This window comes from Bos grunniens, chromosome 11 (genome assembly GCF_055505025.1).
Source record: "Bos grunniens cultivar Pamir isolate PY7600 chromosome 11, Bosgru_T2T1.0, whole genome shotgun sequence".
Taxonomy (NCBI): Eukaryota; Metazoa; Chordata; class Mammalia; order Artiodactyla; family Bovidae; genus Bos; species Bos grunniens.
In genome coordinates, this window is record NC_141175.1 from 58923423 (window position 1) to 58942869 (window position 19447).

Sequence of the window (19447 nt, forward strand, 5' to 3'; positions counted from 1 at the left end):
ATCCCCTCCTTCCCAGGAGCAGGCTTGGACAGACCCTGCCTGTGTACCCTTGAAGCCCACCTCGGAATGCCCAGGGTGACGTTCATCTCGCCTCTGCCGGCAAAGTGGAAGGTGTTGAGCGTCATCTGTGTGGAGGGCTCCCCGATGCTCTGGGCGGCCAGCAGGCCCACGGCCTCACCCGGGTCGCATAGAGAGCGCTGCCACTTGAGCTGCAGCAGAGTCCTCAAACTGGAAACAGGGTGGGGGGACATCAGGGGTCAGAGACACAGACACCACCTGCCTGTCACGAGCTGACGACAGACCCTGTGAGCAGGGTGCATGCACCTGATGCCTCGTCCTCCTTCTGGGCTTGTTTTACCAGGCAAATGGTCCTTCTAAGCCTTCAGTTCCTGCCAATGACCCTGAAATGTCCTAAATGACGCAGCACAAAGCCCAGCTGGGTGGCTGAAGCGCTGGGTGTCCACGTTCAGACTGCTCACGTCTACCCAGAGAATGTCATGGAACCTGTGAACTCACTGTTCACATTTCCCTTGGCTAATTCTTTATTCCCCACTGGCTATGACAGCTTGGAGAGGGCTGAAACCTCCCTCTGTAGAAACTAGGGAGAGGTTCACGGAACAAGCAAGGGGATCTGGTCGGGGAGGCGGGAATAGGGCACTTATCTTCTTAATTAGTGCAAGTGGCTATGGGCCACTTTGGAAGTATGCGTGCTATATGATTTTGTAACCTTTGTAACTTACTAATAACCCTTTTTCCTATTTTTAGAACAGCTACAGAAACACTGTGTGACCCCAGCACACAGGACAAGGAATTGACTCAGTAAATCAAGACTAAATGGACCTTATGTGTGAGTACAGAGGAAAGTAATAAAACTACATTTCTACGCAAGTTCTTTTTATTAATAAAAATCAGACTTTTCGCTAACCTGATATGTATTCTCTCCCAACTACTTCAAACCAGTGAGGTTTGAGTGCATATCAGTATTCCTGACAGAAAAAACCTTCGAATACGTTGGGGTTGCCCCCAGAGCTTGGGGCTTGCTAACAGAGCCTCTGTGAGAGTCATGGCAGCACACTTGCCTCCCCATCTCGGCCCACCGAACCCAAGTGATGCTCCCGGGGGCTAAGCCTGCGCCACTCCTGATGCAGCACAGTTGGAGGGAGGACCCACGTGGTCCTTCTGAAAGTAAATGGCAGCATCCTGAGCGGCAGGGAGGAAGGTGAAAGGGAATCAGGGCCTTGCTCTTTCAGGGAAAACCCAGCTGGCAGCTAAACCACAACCTGCTGTGATATAGTACTCCATCTTCATACCTCTGAGGCCTGGCTGGAGCAATCAGTTTAAGGCGTAAAAAGTGACAGCTGTCCCTCCACTCCAGGTCCTCCACCCAAGAATCTGTCTTTGCTCCTCCCCCTGTCGCAGTCCCACTCCCTGGACCCTCAGACTCCCTGTGTATCTGGCAGGGTTTCATCAGGTGCAGGACATGCAGCCAAGCTAGAGCAGGTGATCTCAGGCCTCCAGCTCTGCAGGCCAGGCTAAGAGAATTGAGAGGGAAGGACCCCCTGATGACTGCTCTGAGACCAATGCCCCAGCAGACATTCCTTGGGGGTACATATCACCTTTCAATTCACTCTGCCTCAGTGCTAGTCCATGCCTGGCTTCCCACTTGTCTTGGTAAGTCACTAGTCACTAAGTCGTATCTGACTCTTTGCAACCCCATGGACTGTAGCCTCCCAGGCTCTTCTGTTCAAGGAATTTTCCAGGCAAGAATACTGGAGTCAGCTGCCATTTCCTTTTCCAGGGGATCTTCCTGATCCAGGGGTCGAATCTGTGTCTAATGCATTGGCAGGCAGGTTCTTTACCACTGCATCACCTGGGAATGGGAAGCCCAAACTCTACTTCAAATGCAGTCAAAGACAGCAATGATCAAGGAACTGTTCATTAATTCCTTAACATTCTACTTTTAATCACGATAGTTATTTATATTAGCTTTGAGCAACAATATCACATTACGCCATATTAAATTTACAGCTGACAAAAGTTTTATTTTTCATATTAATTAATTTCTTTTCCTTGTTTTATTTTTCTGTGAACAAGTCCAAGCTGGGGACTCCATGTGGTCCTTCCTCCTCGAAGCTTTGAAACTCGAAGCTCAAAGGGTCAGTGGAATCATCAGACCCAGCCCCTTACAAAAGGCTAAGATGTGGTGTCAAAGGGCAAAGGATGACCTGTGCCAGGTCCCAGGGTTGGCAGCTGCTGACCAGATTCCCTGCCTCTCACTGAGCCATGCCTACCATCCCACACTCAAAAGAACGGTCACTATGTTGAGTCTCCTTCCCCACAGAGCAGTCTCCTCCATCTTGGCTCAGGTGGGGGACGCACTCCTGCCTAAGCTCTCATCTGTCCCGCAGCCCTCAGGGCTTGCAAGGTGCCCTCTGTTTCACTTCCCTTCCTCCTACTGGAGTCTCAGACCCAGGAGGCTGCCGGAGTGGGCAGGGAAGGGCCTGAGAGAAGCAGAGTCTCCCTCTGCAGGTGCAAAAGGTCAATGTTATTACCTGTCGAGAGAAAGCCCCGATTTCTCGTAACTCCGCTCTGCCTGAGCTGCCCACTCGCAGCTGTAGTCGTCCATCTTCTTTTCAAATGTTTCTGACACAGATGCGAAGTAGATGTCTGGGCGCCAGACAGACAGACTGGGGTCGGGACAAGGAGCCGCCTTCTTCTGGTACTTCCTCCGGCTTTGTTCGTCTAACTCAGCCCACATCCTCAGCATCTGGAAGGAAGGACAGGACTCAGCTATGTGGGACAACACCAGGAATGGGCTTTTCTTCCTGGGGTGTCCAGTAGGATGAGGAGGATCAAAGGCCCTTGCTTCAAATGACAGCATGGGAAAGAGACAGAAATCTGACAGCACAGGAAAGTCATCTTGACATTGGAAGGACAGAGAACCGAATCCATCCCAGGGCGCACTGCGTGACCACGACTCTAGGAGCCATTCATTGTGGCCCTTCAAGCACAAGCAGGGCGACCATATAAGCTACTCTCCAAACTGCAATTCTTGTAGAATAAAATGCAACATTATTAATAATCATCCTGGGATGAGAGGCAAACCAGGGCTGTCTCAGGCCCATGAGGACACAGTCACCATGAGTCAGGTGATTGTGCTGATCCCTGTCTGTCCCCTGTCCAGGCTTTCACATGCCCGATGCCCTGAAGCTGTCCCATAGCAACCGCTTCAAAGTGTTCCCCTGCCTCCTGGCTCAGCTATGCTTAGAAGGTGGGAGATGGCAGAAGAAGAGGGGAAAGAGGGAGGAGAGGAAGGCTGGACATCCAGTCCCGACCCTAAGGGGTCTCTGAGCCCCAGTCTCTCAACTGAGGGCTCCTGTCACGTGGTCTCTGCCCACGGCCACCTTCTCCACTCCTGATGACTGTTCACGTCCTCGGGGAGGCTGGGGAACCCAACTTACCAGCCCTAGTTAGCTGCCTGGAACCCTGTCCACACCTTAGTAAAGATGCATGCATGCGTGCTCAGTCGCTTCAGTCATGTCTGACTCTTTGTGACCCTATGGGGTATAGCCTTCCAGGCTCCTCTGTCCATTGGGATTCTCCAGGCAAGAATACTGGAGTGGGTTGCCATGCCTTCCTCCAGGGGATATTCCTGACTCAGGGATTGAACCTGAGTCTCCTGCACTACAGGTGGATACTTTACCTCTAAGCCACTGGGGAGGCCTCTTTGTACAGATTTCCCCTCCTTAAAATGATATTTGAGTGCCATTTTTCCTGGCCAACAGTGAATGAAGCTAGATTTCATGGCTGGACCTTCCACCAGGAAAACAACCCCTCATCCCCTCAACCCCACTGATCCCCCACCTCCTCCAGCATCACCTGGTAAGTCTCGGGGCTGCGGCCGTTCTGGTTTGTGCCCTCAAGGTTCAAGGCTTTCACAGCTGCCTGAATTTTCTGGGAGTAATTCAAGAAGGCGCCTTTCCTCAGGAGGGTGTTGGAATGCTTGCTGTGCCATTTTTTGATGGCTCTGAAATGACGGAGAGCTTTCTGGGGATCCGCTCTGGATAAAACTTCATGGAGATGCTTCGTTTTCATTATTACCTAGACAAACAGACCACACAAGCAAGAAAGAAGAGGTGAGGGTGTAACACAAAGGCCATGGCACACAACTCACAAAAGCTCACAGGAGGTGGCCCATGTGGAGCCCTCACGATGCCCCTTGGGGGGCTGAGTACCTGCTGCTAACCAGGGGCTCACTCGGTGCCAACCAGAGTCGGGAGCTGGCAGTCTCAGGAGCTGAGGTCATGGGGCAGAAACCTTGACACTCAGAGTCCTTCCAGAACATGGGTATTTCTGGGAAGAAAGGAGGAGGGGACAGGCACCAGGGTGGAAAGGAGCTGGCCCTTAACTTTCAATCTGACCACCTGCTCATGACCTTGAACAGGCCATGTCAGTTTCAGTTTCCCAATCTGCAAAACCTGGGGGACTGCTCAGCCAATGCTGATGATCCCTCTTGGGCCAGTAAGGCATGGAATGAAAACCATGGGCTTGTGAGTCAGAGGGCCTGGGTGTAGACATGAGCCCTGCTCCTCACCAGCTCGTCACTTAAACTCTCATACTCGGTTGTCTTGGCTGTAAAATGGGCAGAGGGGTCCCTGTGTGCCCAGGCAGCAGTGAGGAGGCAGGCAGACAGCAGCCACAGTGCACTCGAGTTTAGGACCGTAAATGCCCCCAACAGTGCAGGTGTTCGAAGCATCTGCCATGTCAGGCGTTCCAGGGCGTTGCTTGGTGCTTTTAAATTCTCCCTCCTCTAGTTTTCAGCGGTCACTCTGATTGGGTGGCAAAGCTCAGGGTGGGAGGTCCACCACACAGGCCCTACCCCACCACCCCCAGGCTCCGGAAGGCGGCACACTACCTCATAGTTGCTGGTGAGGAAGGGGAACTGCTTAGGCTGCAGGAACTGTGTCTTGGGGATGTCCAGGCCGTCCTCCCCGTACAGGAACTGCACCACGCTGCCATCACTGTCACGGACTGTCAGGTCGTATTGGACAACCAGCCCCTCCAGGTGTTTGATGATGCACCTGTACAGAGACCCTCGGCTCAGTGCCTCCTGGAGCAGCATTTGACAGGGCAGGTGGAAGGCAGAGGCAGAAAGGTGGACTGCTGTTCTACAGCCAAGCAAGCCCCGGGACAGGCTGGCTCCCGTGCCCCTGTGCGACCCTCGCTCCAACCTCCAGCCGTGGCTGCCTGCCCTGCCCAGGGAAAGGGCACAGCTGCTGACACCTGGGCCCTTCCTGTAAACCTCTGAGTTCACGCTAGACCAATCCTCTAGAACTGGCTATTTTCTGTCTCAGAACACCCATGGATTACTTTTCAGAAGTTTTTTTTTTCCCCCCAAAGGGATCTTAAGCGAATTGGCAATGAAAATGTGAAAAAGAGACAGAGCTTGAGTGGACCCAGGACGCTGAGCCACCTGAAGGTGGCAGGGCAGGTGCTTTTTACCTCTGGAGGTATCCGGAACGGCTGGTCTTCACAGCAGTGTCCACCAGACCCTCTCGGCCGGCCATGCAGTGGAAGAAGAACTCCTGTGGGAGGAGCGGGAAGGCCCAGGGGCGGCACAGTGAGGACAGCTGCTTCCTGGAGGGCGGCTCGGGCCCATGTCCCCAGCAGCTCCGATGGCTCTGATGATGCCAGGGACATCTGCGTTCCCCTGGGGTGACCTCTGTCTTATCCTGCCCGAGAGCAGAGGGACAAGTGGAGGACCAGGGCCAGTTCTCATGCTCAGGAGGCCATCCTCAGCGCCACACTCCACGTTTCAAACAGAAATGGCACTTCTGCCTCATCACATAGTGTTTTCCAAACTTCCACAATGAGACATGTGTTTGTAACAACGATTGGCAAACATGTACATACATCCACACACGTGTGTGGATAAAGATACATGATTCAAGCTAAAACTATGGAACTTTATGAAATGACCCCAGCCCTCACTCGGATGCCTTCTTTATCACCCTACTCTATTCCATCACATAAAGCCAGTTGCTATCTTTTACCATGGTTTCATGATTCACTTAGGGGTCGCAACCAGCGTTCAGAACTCTCTGGTCTACATCAGCTCTCCACTACCCTTTGCCAGAGGCCATGGACAACCACTGGAGAGTCTGTGTGAGACCAAGAGAGAAGCCCTGGGCATAGCCGATGGCCTTGACACAAAAGGTCAGTTCTCTTCACAACCTAGACTTGTTGTCTGACCACAAGAGGAGTCTTTGCAGAGATGCACTGGACTAGGCAACAGAAAGCACTAATCAAAAAACCATTTCTCAAAGTGTGAGGAGAAAACCTTTCTCTTAGGGGAGAGTTCTATCGCTGATGGAGGAAAAACTAGGCATTTGCCACAACTGGTCAGTTTCTCCAGGGTCAAGGAAGAGCCGTGAGGCTCTCTTGGGGAGCTTTGTAAAATAAATCTCTGTGATGCTCCTTTTGGCAATGGAGAGCACTCTGGGGAGGGCTTCCCCTTCCCCAGCTGCCCTCAGAGGCAGGGAAGAACCGGCTGAGAGAAGGCACGAGGCAGGAAGAGGTTGAGCTGGGACTGATCTTATTCGTCTTCCCACTCATCAGCAATCCTGCCCGAGCACCCACGATGTGCCAGGTACCACACTGGGCTCTGGCATTCTGAAGGTGAACGTGATGTGGCTCTTATGGTTCTCAGGGGCCCCCGCCATCTACAAGGTAAGCAAGGATGTACAGGCATTTATTTCTTGACTATCTTTGCTTAAAGCTGTTGGTGAAGGTCATAGGCTTTCTACTTCTGAGCACAGAAATGAGGAGGAAAGCCAAAAGGAAAAACCAAAAAATACATACCGGAGGCTTGATGCCAGTGAGGAACCTGCCAGTCACGAAGCCGCCAGCCCTGGGGGTGAATTCATAAGGCTCGAAGCAGGGCAACGACTTGCCAGATGCCATGAGCGGGGGTCTCCGACCTTCCAATTCGATCTGGCCCAGCAGGCACGAAATCTGGGAGAAGGGAAACCCAGATGGGACTGAAGACCTACACACGCCTTAAGTGATGCTCTGTCCCAGCAGGGGATGGAGCACCTGCTCTTCAAGAAAAACTGCATGGAAATGGAGTTCCTGGAGGTCAACCTACATTTCTTAATAAACCAGGAAAGCTGATGTTTCAGGAAAATACCTGTATCTTCCTTTCACTGACTGATTAGAATCTTCACATTTGGGGTCAGTTGAAATAGATAGTGCTTTGCAAAAGCAGCCATGTTTCAGAATCTCGTGTTATACCTGAAAGGGACCTCCCTAACAGGGAAACTGAGACGAGCAGAAAATATAGTTTATTGTGATCCTGAACATTCTCAGGTCAAAAGAGAGTGAAACTGCCTAGTGATGCTCTTGGGGACAGTGTGTCTGGATTCTACTTAGTCAAAAGGGCTTCCTGGTGGCCTCGAGCCTTGTAAGCCCATTCCTACTGTTCTGTACTCACCAAACAATGAGATGGTCCTTAAGACTCTCTCAAGGTCATCAAATTTTTAAAAAAGTTGCTAAGATTTGTGAAATCATTGTGATAGCACTGCAACATGAAAATATATAACCATACAGTATCTAAATTTATAATAGGTATTTATATGAAACACTATGGAGAAGGAAATGGCAACCCACTCCAATATTCTTGCCTGGAGAATCCCATGGACAGAGAAGCCTTGTGGGTTACAGTCCATGGAGTCGTGAAGAATCAGACACGACTGAAGAGACTTAACATGTACACACACAATACACTATCTGGATGTTTACCTCCGTGTGTCTACAACACTGGCGTGTTAACAGTGATTAGCTCCTGTACTGATTTCTACATATACTTCTGTATTGTGCAGTATTTGCCATGCTTTACGTGGAACATGGATTCTTTCAAAAACAGAAACAAATCTGAAAAGTGCCTCCTACAACCACCCCAGCCTTCTGCCAAGCAGCCAGCCTGCCTTTGCTCACACCTGCATGGTGTTCACTGTCGAACCTTTGGCTCCAGACTGTACCATCATCTGCAGATTGTTCTCTGGGAACTGTCTGTGTAGGCCGAAGGGCATGCATGCCTGCGGATGGAACACACACATCGGTCAGTGACTCCTCCTTAGGAATCTCAGGTTCAGAAGGTAAATGCGGGAGCCCACTTAGACTATGAATCTGGAGAGCAGTGCCAGATCCCATTTGAGGTTAAGGAGAAGTCTTGTCGGCATTAAGCCTTTGGCTGGAAGCCCTGGAAAGAGGTCTAAAGAATGGCCCGGGCTGCCACGCTCTCGACACCTCTGCTGGGAAGCCGGAAGGCAGATGCAGAGGGGCCAGCATCTTTAGTTCGTGATGCTGAAATGCAGCCGATTAAAAATAAAACCTAAGGTGGTGCTCTTGGGAACTTACCCATCAGAGCACGCCCTGGCCCCGGACAAGCAGCCATGATGACCAGTGCCCGTGTCATACTCATATCTGCCAACATGCTGCCCAAGCGCCAAGCAGGCGCTTCGCCTCAGCTCCCGGGGCAAAAGAGTAGTCAAAGCCCCCAGGTGGATTGGGGAGATGCTGTGGAGAGGTGGGGGGTGGCTCTGAGTTTATCTAAGCCTCTGCCTAGGGATGCAGACACCCACCCTCACACAGGAGAGACAAGGTGGACGTGAAGAGACAGAGGAAAAGAAATAAAGTAATCCTGAGACGCTTGAGATGACGCCCCACCCACAGCATCCCCAGTGAGCCCTGGAAGCTGAGCCTCCCCGTTCTCGAGCAGTGCTGGAAGGCTGGAAGAAACCTCGCCTTGCAAGGACAGAACTGTACCAAAAAGGTCTGCTGACAGCCAATCAGAACTGAGTCAGCAAACACTGACTTTGGCTAGGCTTGGTCTTCCCTCCCTTTCTCCTCCTCAGGTTGGGTGTCAAGGCCCAGGAGGCCGGGGTGAGGGCCAGTGGGCTCCTTCAAGCTGTAGGACTGGGAGCCCCAGCTCTGGGACAAGAATGGGGCCCCCTCTCCTTTCTCAGCTGTGGGGCTTTGGGGGACTGGCAGGGCGGTCAGACCTCACCCAGGACACTGTGCAGATGAGTTCCTGAATCCTGCCAGCAAATCCGTGAGGCAGGTCTCTTCCCATCCCTGCCCCAGGGGAGGACACCTCACTCAGACCACTCACATCACACAAGGCCGGAGATCTCAGAGCAAGTCCATGGAAGAGCCAGGATTCAAACACGGGCCTTCACCCCAGCTGTCCTACACACGCAGCACTGGAGGTGCTGATCCTTTACTGTGCCCCTCCACCCTGCATAGGCCCCTGGAAAAGACTTTCTTCAGTCCCCTTTAAGGCCGTTACCCTAAAATACAAACATTTAAAACGACAACTAGTGCAGAATTCCCTGGCGGTCCAGTGCTTAGGACTAGGCGCTTTCATTGCCGAGGACCTGGGTTCAGTCCCTGGTTGGGGAACTAAGATCCCGCAAGCCAGGTAGTGTGGGAAAAAATAAATAAATAAAAGAAAGAAAGAATAATGCAATGCCTTCATGCTCAGCATTAATCAAAGGAAGACCTCTCCAGACCCTAACTGAGGGTACAAATCCCTTGGCTCTTCAAAGTGATCAATTCTACTCGCCCCATCTGGAGTCTCACCTAGTCAGCTGTTCAACAGTCAAATTGCTCCAAGAGGCCCAGAGTGAGACTCAAAATGTAATTAGAAAAAAAACAAAACAAAAAAAACAGCATTCAAATGGTGGTGGTAAGAGCACATGCCGCTGGACTAACCTTGTTAATTTCATTGCTGTAATGGTTCACTTCCTCCTTGAACTTCAAGTCAATCATGTTAAAATCCCTCTGATCTTTACTCAGATGGGCATCCTGCCACTTCCCTTGGACTTCATCACATGACACTGCCTCTGGCAGGTTTAACGCAGCCCTGACGGCCTAGGATTAAAAGAGGAAACATTGGAGGCTGCAGGCAAGGGAGGAAGGTGTGAGCCCCATTTGCTGGAGCCCGACCGACTCTGCTGTAGGCGGTAGCCCCCAGCCCCTCCTCACCCGGGGCCCACAGTGGGTGGAGTCTTCAATGATCCCATGTCTCCTGACATCCGCCTTCGGCTTGACCAAAATGTCTTCTACTCCTGTGAAGTGAAACAGACCAGTTTGGATGCAACCAGGCCTGACTTCTCACCAGGTTGTGAACTTGGTGAGGTCAGGGCATGGGGCACGGTAACAGGCACCCAGGAAGCACCTGAATAACGATGGGGACATTCCCATCACCTCAAAGAGACTGCTACCATCTCTTAAGTGCTTACCATCTTACAAATGACAAAGCTAAGGCTCAAACTTGAGCCCATGGGTACGGAGGTAGAAAGCCAACCCAGGCCCAAGTCCCAAACTTGGCCACCAGATACAGGCCCTCCATTCAATAAAAACATGTTGGATGAATGGGACAGAGGTGAAGATGACATTCTGGGTGAAAAACTGGGGTTGAGGAAAACAGAAGAGGAGGGGGCAGACATCCCGTTTTGACTTCCAGAAATCACATGTCAGCAGGGACCACACTGTGTAGCTTTGAGAATCCGTGGGCAAGCACAGACAGACATATCCAAGCCTGGCTGACAGGGACAACCATTGCAGGGTCCTCTCTGTTGCTCTGGAAGGAAGAGTCCCTGGGCCACTTCAACGAAGCCTGTCCTCTGGCTTCAAAGGGCTAAGGAATTCCCCATCTTAGGCAGGAAGTCTTCCCACTTCATTTTTCAATGAACTATTTTCTGTCTACATTTGAGAGCTACTGACCTCAACAGTCCCTCAGCCAAGGTCTCAGGAGGAAAGGAATTCAAGGCTGCAGTGTTGCAAAGCTGGGCTAAGATGTCTGGGACTCCCACATGCAATGTCCTGGAAGCCTGAGTGCCTCTAAAGAACTTGAGGAGGAGAAAGAATCTGTCTCTCTGTGAGCAAGCCACACCATGACAATGGGCCCTTCCACAGGGTCGGCTCCAGGCCATCTTGCTGTGCCTTCAGTGACCTCTGGCTGCGAGGGCTGAAGGCACTTCCTCTAGCCTGGACTTCCCTCCAAGCTTGACACCCAGCTTGGCCCTGCTCCCTCTCAGTCTCGGCACCAGACAGTCTTTGCACTTTGGCCAGTTTCTCCTCGGATCATGTGCTGAGCAGAGCTGCTTGTTAGATTTGGTCCTCATCACGGTCTGGGTGTGGATTCTTCCTCTACTTTTTTTTTTTTTTACTTTTGGCTGCGCTGGGTCTTTATTGCTTTGTTCGGGCTTCTCTAGTTGTGGCGAGTGGGGGTTACTCTTTGTTGCCGTACATGGACTTCTCACTGTGATGGCTCCTCTTGTGCAGCACAGGCTTTAGGCGTGCAGGCTTCAGTAGTCGTGGCACACAGGCTTACTTGCTCTGCAGCCTGTGGGATCTTCCTGGACCAGGGAGCGAACCCATGTCTCCAGCAATGGCAGATGGATTCTTATCCACTGTGCCACCAAGGAAGTCCATCTACTTTCCATTTTTAAAGGCATTTGTTCAAGGAAGCTCATCTGAGAAATACTGTGAGAACCAGGAACCTAATAATAGGAACTGGTAAAATTAACCATGGTACATCTACAAAAGCAGAATAGTTTATAGCCACGGATCTGAGGAAGTCAGTTTATATTTGCTTACAGAAGGACATTTATAAAACATTATCTGTAAATGGTGGAGGGGAGCAGATCACAAAACACTAGGTATTACTGTAGGAACCCCTTTTTCCCAGAAAGTGTTTATACTTGGAAAGTCTAGAAAGACACATATCAAGTCAATATTGGTGTTATCTCTGGCAGTTGAATGCTGGGTGATTTTTAATTATTTTCATGTCTGTGATTATTTTGACTTTTCCACAATATAAATTTTATAATTATGATGGCCTTCTTGCAGGCCAGTGAGCAAACTCCAGCAGACCCACTGGCTCCCTGTCTGCATGTGAGCCAGTCCATGAACTCAGTCTCATCAGCGGGATGATTCCCATGCTTGCTGGGAGTCCTGCTTAGTGCAAGGCCTGACACCCATTCCTCATGCATGGGAAACTGCAGAAGGGCTTGGACTCCACGGTGAATACCGAGAGACACACTGCTCTGAATGAGCTCGTGGCACGGAAAATATCGGCCCCCTTGTTTTCTTTATCAGAGTCAACTTCCTAAAACAGTGGGCTGTCATTTCCAGGGAGAGAGTTCCTCTTTCTGTCTTACAATCACTTGACAGGTCAGCCCCAACGTGGTGTTTCCAACAGAACCCGCTGTGTCGGGTGGTGTGGGCTGTTCTGACAACAGGGAAGACTCCAGGTGGGGCACAGAGTGCCAGAAAGATTCTGGAAGGGCACTTGCAGGAGAGAATGGAGGTATGAGTGTGAAGAAAAATCAGTCTAGGACACTGGAGACCATAAGGAAAGGTGTTGATAAAGGGACAGAATGGAAATGCAGATGGGGAAGGGCGTCACTCTGTGCTGTATGAAGAAATGAAGAGACTAGGGTGGTATGGGTGTGTGTCGGGGGCTGCGGAAGCACGGAGAAGCAGCAGGCTGTGCAGTGTCACCGGAGGCCCCATGAAGATGCCCTCGTGAAGGGAGCCCGGCTGTTCCCCTGGAACCGGGAGACACCCTGGCAGGTGGGCTGGCTGCAGAAGCGGACTGAGCAGGGTGGGGCCCCAGAGCCACCTGCCTCACTCACCCAAGGTGAAGCCTCTGTAGAGCTGCAGGTAGGCGGTGAAGAGGCGGGCCAGGCAGGTGAGAACCCTGCCGCTGGTCTCCCCACCGTAGATCTCGTAGCAGCAGTGGACCAGGCCGTAGGCGGAGCTTCCGTAGTGCGCCTTGTCCAGCACCCCGCACAGCAGTTCCCCTGCTCTGATGATCACCTGCGGACGGATGGCCACTGGCACTGGGTGGGGGGAGCCCCGCCCCTCCCTCACTCCATGTCTTACTAACCTTATAACCCTCAACTGCCTCAAATTCTTGATGCAAAGAAGGGGATAAAGCAGGTGAGCACACAGAGAACAACATTCAGGGCTTCCCTGGTAGCTCAGTGGTAAAGAATTCATCCGCCAATGCAGGAGACATGGGTTCAATCCCTGATCTGGGAACATCCCACATGCCTTGGAGCAACTAAGTCTGTGAGCCATAAGTACTGAGCCTGTACTCTAAAGCCCAGGAGCCACAACTGCTGAGGCCTGTGCTGCCCAAAAAAAGGAGCCACTGCAGTGAGAAGCCTGTGCACCACAGCTGGAGTGTAGCCTCCAGGCTCTCCGCAACTAGAGAAAAAAACCCACGTAGCAACGAAGACCCAGCACAGCCAAAAATAAAGTAAATAGCATAAAAAAAAGAACATTAAACAAAATTCTTTTTCGGGGACTACACCCCCTCCCCAACTATAGACAGTTCAGTGTGTTCCTATGTGCCCCACTCCCATCACCCATCCATTCTGATTTGGGGTCATGTATCCTTGATAAAAACTTTGTGACTGGAAAGGAGTGCATTTTGAGTCTAAATTTCATAACTGTGACCTTGGCCTAGGTACTTCCTCCCTGGAACCTTGGGAGTAAGAAACACAGAACCTTTCTAATACGCTTTAAGCACTGAATTTGTACTTTCTTAAAGCTTGTTTCAAGCATTAGAAGCTAATTTAAAGAATTTCTAGTTTGAATTTAAATTTAAAACTAAATTTAAATTTCTAGTTTAAAGGATTTCTAATTTAAAGAAAAGTGCTGCACACATTAAGCGTATGATCTACGAAGGGAAAGAAAAGGGGCAGCTTGGGTTCTATTATGAATGGCATGTGTGTTAGACCCTGCAACAAAGCCCTTGTGAGCAGGGGCCCTGGGGATACTTCCCCAGAAAGAGCACATGAGGCCCTGAAAATCTTCAATGTGGGGTCACAGTCTCACTCTCCTGCAACAGCGCTGTGTCCCCAGGGTTTGGTTGTCCTGGAGCTGCTGCTGAGGCCTGGTTCCTAGGCATGGAGCTGGGAGGTGTGAAACCTCAGCACAGGGTGATGATAGCCAGCCACTCACAGGTCTCAGGGTCTGCCTTTCCAAGCTTTGCAGAGTCAAGTTTGAGGCCTTCTGCTGGAAGAGCCTTCCCAAGCTGGTTATGGGCTTTACATAAGAGCCAAGTGCTAATGGTCGGGGATTTCCCTGGTGGTCTGGTGGCTAAGAGTCTGAGCTCCCAATGCAGGGATCTCAGGTTCAATGCCTAGGTCAAGGAACTAGATCCCGGATGCCGCAACTAAGAGTTCACATGCTGCAACTAAAGATCCCACTTGCCACAACTGAGACCTAGTACAGCCTACAGCCAAATAAATAAAAATAAAAAATATAAATCTGAAAAGGAATGCTAGTGGTTGACTCTACACAGCTCGGTACAACTCTTTCCTTCAAGGCACGACTCCTCTTTCTATACATGTGCCTCCACTTCTCTGTCTTGGTTTTAAATCAAGCCGCCTAAACCTGGGACTGGAAGTCTCCAATGCACACAGCTGGGCAGCCATACCTGGGACTCGCACATGGAGTCGGGGTTAAAGCCGGGAACGAGCCGAGGAGACTCCTTCACCCAGGCCTTTCCACCGATCTTCGCCTTTCCTGACAAGTTCAGGGGGATATGGTCCTCTGGGATTATGTTGATGAGCAATGTGGACACGACCTGGAAAGAAAAAGAAGACAAAGCTGATGCAAGGAAGAAAAGCTGAGATGTTTCCTTTTAGGTCCACTTGTCTTTCTTAATCCTAAAAGGCAGACAACTCCATTCTGATGAGCTGTAGGTAAAGCAGAAAAAAAAAAAAAAACCACCACCACCACCACCAACAAAGGGACAGTTTCTTGTCTGTGGGACAACCTGATCTCAGATTTTACTTTTCTGCTTATGTGATTTATGTATAATGTACAGCATGTGAGAGCTGGACCATAAAGAAGGCTAAGCACTGAAGAAATGAAGCTTTCAAACTGTGGTGCTGGAGAAGACTCTTGAGAGTCCCTTGGACACCAAAAGGATCAAACCAGTCAGTCCTAAAGGAAATCAACCCTGAATTCATTGGAAGGACTGATGCTGAAGCTCCAAAACTTTGGCCACCTGATATGAAGACCCAGCTCATTGGAAACGACCCTGATGCATGGAAAGATTGAGGGCAGGAAAAGAGGGTGACAGAGGATGAGATGGTTGGATAGCATCACTGACTCAATGGACATGAGTTTGAGCAAACTCTGGGAGACAGTGAAGGACAGGGAAGCCTGGTGTGCTGCAGTCCAGGGGTCACAGAGTCGGATATGACTGAGCAAGTGAACAACAACAGGATTAGAAACAAACACACACCACTAAGAACCTCACTTCTTAGAGTGCATAACCCCCTGACCTGAAAATTAAGTTCCTGAATAGACCAAGGGAAGAAAAGGAAAATAAATGGCTGTGGGCTCACAGCAGAGAAAGATTTAAATTTGTATGTGGTTTAAAAAAAAAAAGAAAGAAGGACAGCAGGATTGAGGGAGGCAAAGGCAACCCTGACATGTCAGCCCCAGGACCGGGGCAAAGGTCCAGGAACGCTCATCGGAAGCATCCTTCTCCCATTTTCAGACCACATCAAAGCACGTGACAACTGTCTCATACAATCAGTTAAGATCCTCCTGCAGAACAGCGTTGACTTTCTGGCGCCAAGGAGGAAAGAATGTGAAGACTAAGAATTCAGAGCTTTCCCTCAAAAGAGCTTCACAGAGGAGGCCCAAGTATCTGACTGAGAAGCGAGCTGCAGCTGAAGCTTTGAGACTCTGGGGGTGTCCCAGTGTCCACTCCACCATACTGGTCATGAGTTGTGGGGCAAATGGTTATGCTCTCTTAGCCTTAGCATTGTGAATGTGTAGAATACAGTTACGATCTGTTCATTCATTCAGCAATTATATGTTGAGTGCTTACTATGAACCAGGCGCTGGGGGGAGTGGTGAATAAAACAGTTGCCACCCTCAACAGAGGCTCCAGTCCCAAGCGGATCCATATTCTGGAGGAAAATAAAGCAGGGAAGGAACAGCTAGGGTATAGCAGGGGGAGAAAGAATACCTGGGATTTTGAATAGGACAGGCAGGGCCTTACCACCAGGGAGCTCAGAGCTCAGAGCTCAGAGGAGGTCAGATCATTCATTTCCGGCAGGAGGCTTTTCATTCGAGTGTGAAGGATAGGTATTTGGAAGGTTTTGATCACAGGAGTGACATGCTCAGATTCCACTTTTAGCAGGATCCCGTTCCACATACTGACCTGGCCCAAAAGTTCCTTCGGGTTTTCCCATAGCCTGTTACAGAGAAACCTGAACGAACTTTTTGGTCAACCCAACACATTCCTGGCCTGGACTTCGAGGCTATATCAATGATGCAGAAAATAAGCCTCCCAAGTGACACTGACAAGAAGACTTGGCACTTTAGAAGCAGTCATTAAGGCAACGTGAGTGGGGAGCACGCAGGACGGAGTCTCTGTGTGAGGCCCACCACAGGGCATGCTGGTGAGATGACAGCTCAGCCACCCAATGGGCTTCCACACGATTCACTGTAACAGAGCTGATCCCCGAAATCGATTTGACTAGAATTAATTTTGGCTACTTGAAAGGCTGCCGAGTCCTTCTCCTGCTTAAATTAGTATGGCCATCCATTCAATCTGTTGTTCTGAGTTGTTGCTGAGTCGTGTACAACTCTTTTACAACAACCCCATGGACTGTAGCCTGCCAGTCTCCTCTGTCCATGGGATTTCCTAGCCAAGAATACTGGAGTGGGTTGTTCTTTCTTTCTCCAAGGGACCTTCCTGACCTAGGGATCTAACCCACTTCTCCTGTGTCTCCTGCACTGGCAGGCAGATTTTTTTTACCATCGAGCCACCTGGGAAGCTCTCATTCACTCTAAGTGTGTACATGCTCAAAAAGTTATGTTCGACTCTTTGCAACCCCATGTACTATAGCCTGCCAGGCTCCTCTGTCTATGGAAAATTTCCAGGCAAGAATACTGGAGCAGGTTGCCCTTTCCTCCTCCAGGGAATCTTCCCAACCCAGGGATCAAACCCATATCTCTTGGGTCTCCCGCATGGGCAGGCAGATTCTTTACCACTGCACCACCTATGCAGCTACTAACAGGAGGTCAAGGGAGGCAACCTCACAAGCAGCCCACATGGGAGCTGGGATGACCTGGGATGTACCTGGGATGACCACGGGTCAGTTCTGGAGAAGCCAAGAGCATGCATTCCCAAGGAAGCAATAGGCTTGAGGCAGGCAGACCGGTTGGAGAGGTCCTGGGGTGGTGAGGGGGTGGGTAGGCGGGGCAGGGCTGGAGGGCATTGGGAGCCATCCGGTGGCATCAACAGCTCTTTGTATGCCTGTACCAGGCCCATAAAGAAGGATCTGTATGTACAAATGGGGTCAGGGCGGTTACGAGAGCAGCTGTCTTTTTATGCATGTGCACCAGGAGCTGGGGAACAGCTGACAACAACACTGTTACAGAAAGCAGACAATACTCCTTGATATCTCTGAGGAAAATGACCAGGAAGGTCTTGGCCCTCAGTCTTCACAAGGCTGGCACTGCCAGGACAGAGGGTAAGGAGAAAGGTAGGAGGGCGACTCTCCTGGGATGCTGACTACGAGCTGCACTTAAACCACAGTGCCACATGCGCAGTGGGAACTGCCAGCTGGGCACAGTCAGGATGGAAAGTCTGGGAGAAGGGTAACACATGCAGCCATATACATGTAAGGAAGGGAGATGGACCTGCCACTTCATCTGCAAAATCAAGGGAGCAGGAAAAGCATCTGACAATCTCAATACCCTTTCACGACACAAACGGTCAACAGATTAGGAATAGGCGGCAACATCATCCACCTGATAAAGGGGAGGCACTGATGTAAAAACCACCACTGCCATTTTCAGCGAGCAAAGATGATGCTTTCTAAGATCAGGAACAAGGAAAGAATGCATGCTTTTGCCACTCTACTCAATAATGTTCTAGAGGTTTAAGTCAGGGCAATTAGGCATGGAAAGAAGAAAAGGCTTTCGGATTGGAGAGTAAGAAAGAAAACAACCTCTGAATGCAGATGGAATAACCTTATACAGAGAAAACCTGAAAGAATTCAGAAGAACTTGTTAGCACTAGTAAATGACTTGAGCAAAACCAGAAGATACAAGATCAATATTCAAAAATCAATCATATTTCTATACATTAACAATGAACAATCTGAAAATGAAATTAGAAAAACAACTCCATGTACAATAGAATCACAAAGAATAAAATACTCAGGAATTAATTCAACCAAAGAAGTCTAAGACTTTTAAGTGGAAAACAATAACATACTATTGAAAGAAGTTAAAGAAGATCTAAGTAAATGAAAAGACATCATGGATTGGACGACTTAATATTGTTAAGGTGGCAACACTTTCCAAATTGATCTACATATTCAATGCAATCCCTATTAAAATTCCAACTTGCATAACTGACAAGTTGACCCTAAATTTCAAATGGGAATGCAAGGGACCCCAAATGGTCAAAACAATCTTGAGAAAGTAGACAAAGCTGAAGGACTCATATATCCAGATTTAAAATTTATTACAAAGCTACAGTAATCAAGACATGGCTTCCCAGGTGGCATGAGTGGTAAAGAACCCACCTGCAATGCAGGAGACATAAGACATGGGCTCGATCTCCGGGTTGGGAAGATCCCCTGGAGGAGGGCATGGCAAATAGTATTCTTGCCTGGAGAATCCCAAGGACAGAGGAGCCTGGTGGGCTACAGTCCATGGGGCCACAAAGAGTCGGACCCAACTAAAGCAACAGCACACAGCACTCATTGGCGTAGACAGACATACTGACCAATGGAAGAGAAATAAGAGTCTAAAAGTAAACCCATACCTCAGTGGCTAATTGATTTTTAACAAGAGTGCTAAGAACATTCAATGGGAAAAGAATAGTTTTATTAACAAATGATGCTGAGACAACTGCATATCTACCAACAAAAGAATAAAGGTGGACCCCTATCTCATAATACACAGAAAAATTAACTGAAAATGTATCAAAGACATAAATGTCAGGGAGAAAACCATAAAACTCTTAGTTGGAAACACAGCTGTAAATCTGTATGACCTTGGAATTGGCAAACGTTTCTAAGATATAACACCAAAAGTACAAGGAACAAAAAAAAAGTTGATAAATAGGATTTCATAAAAATTTTTAAAAATTATGTGTCAGAGGACACTGTCAAGAAAGAAAAAAAGAACCCATACAATGGGAGAAAATACCTGTGTTATCATATATGTGAGACAGATCTGGTAGCCAGAATATACAAAGAAATGTTAGAATTTAACAATAAAAAGACAAATAACCCAATGAATAAGTGGGCAAAGGGCATAAATAGACATATCTCCAAAGAAGATATTACAAATGGCCAGTAAGCACAAGAAAAGCTGCTCAATA

General features: G+C 49.4%; 1 protein-coding gene across 2 annotated transcripts in view; it reads right to left on the reverse strand.

Annotated features, from left to right (window-relative positions):
- The window catches only part of POLR1A (RNA polymerase I subunit A), an 84627-nt gene that overhangs the window by 13818 nt on the left and 51362 nt on the right, over window positions 1-19447 (reverse strand). The window contains exons 15-25 of one of the 2 annotated variants that reach the window (XM_086326557.1): window positions 14519-14668; window positions 12705-12888; window positions 10048-10130; window positions 9775-9933; window positions 7998-8096; window positions 6862-7014; window positions 5503-5585; window positions 4916-5081; window positions 3880-4101; window positions 2553-2767; window positions 61-228 (exon numbers count right to left, since the gene is read on the reverse strand). In XM_086326557.1, the coding sequence (XP_086182683.1) occupies window positions 61-228; window positions 2553-2767; window positions 3880-4101; window positions 4916-5081; window positions 5503-5585; window positions 6862-7014; window positions 7998-8096; window positions 9775-9933; window positions 10048-10130; window positions 12705-12888; window positions 14519-14668 (1682 nt within the window). Of the gene's footprint in view, window positions 1-60; window positions 229-2552; window positions 2768-3879; window positions 4102-4915; window positions 5082-5502; window positions 5733-6861; window positions 7015-7997; window positions 8097-9774; window positions 9934-10047; window positions 10131-12704; window positions 12889-14518; window positions 14669-19447 lie in introns of both variants that reach the window. The other variant, XM_086326556.1, reaches the window with a different exon arrangement.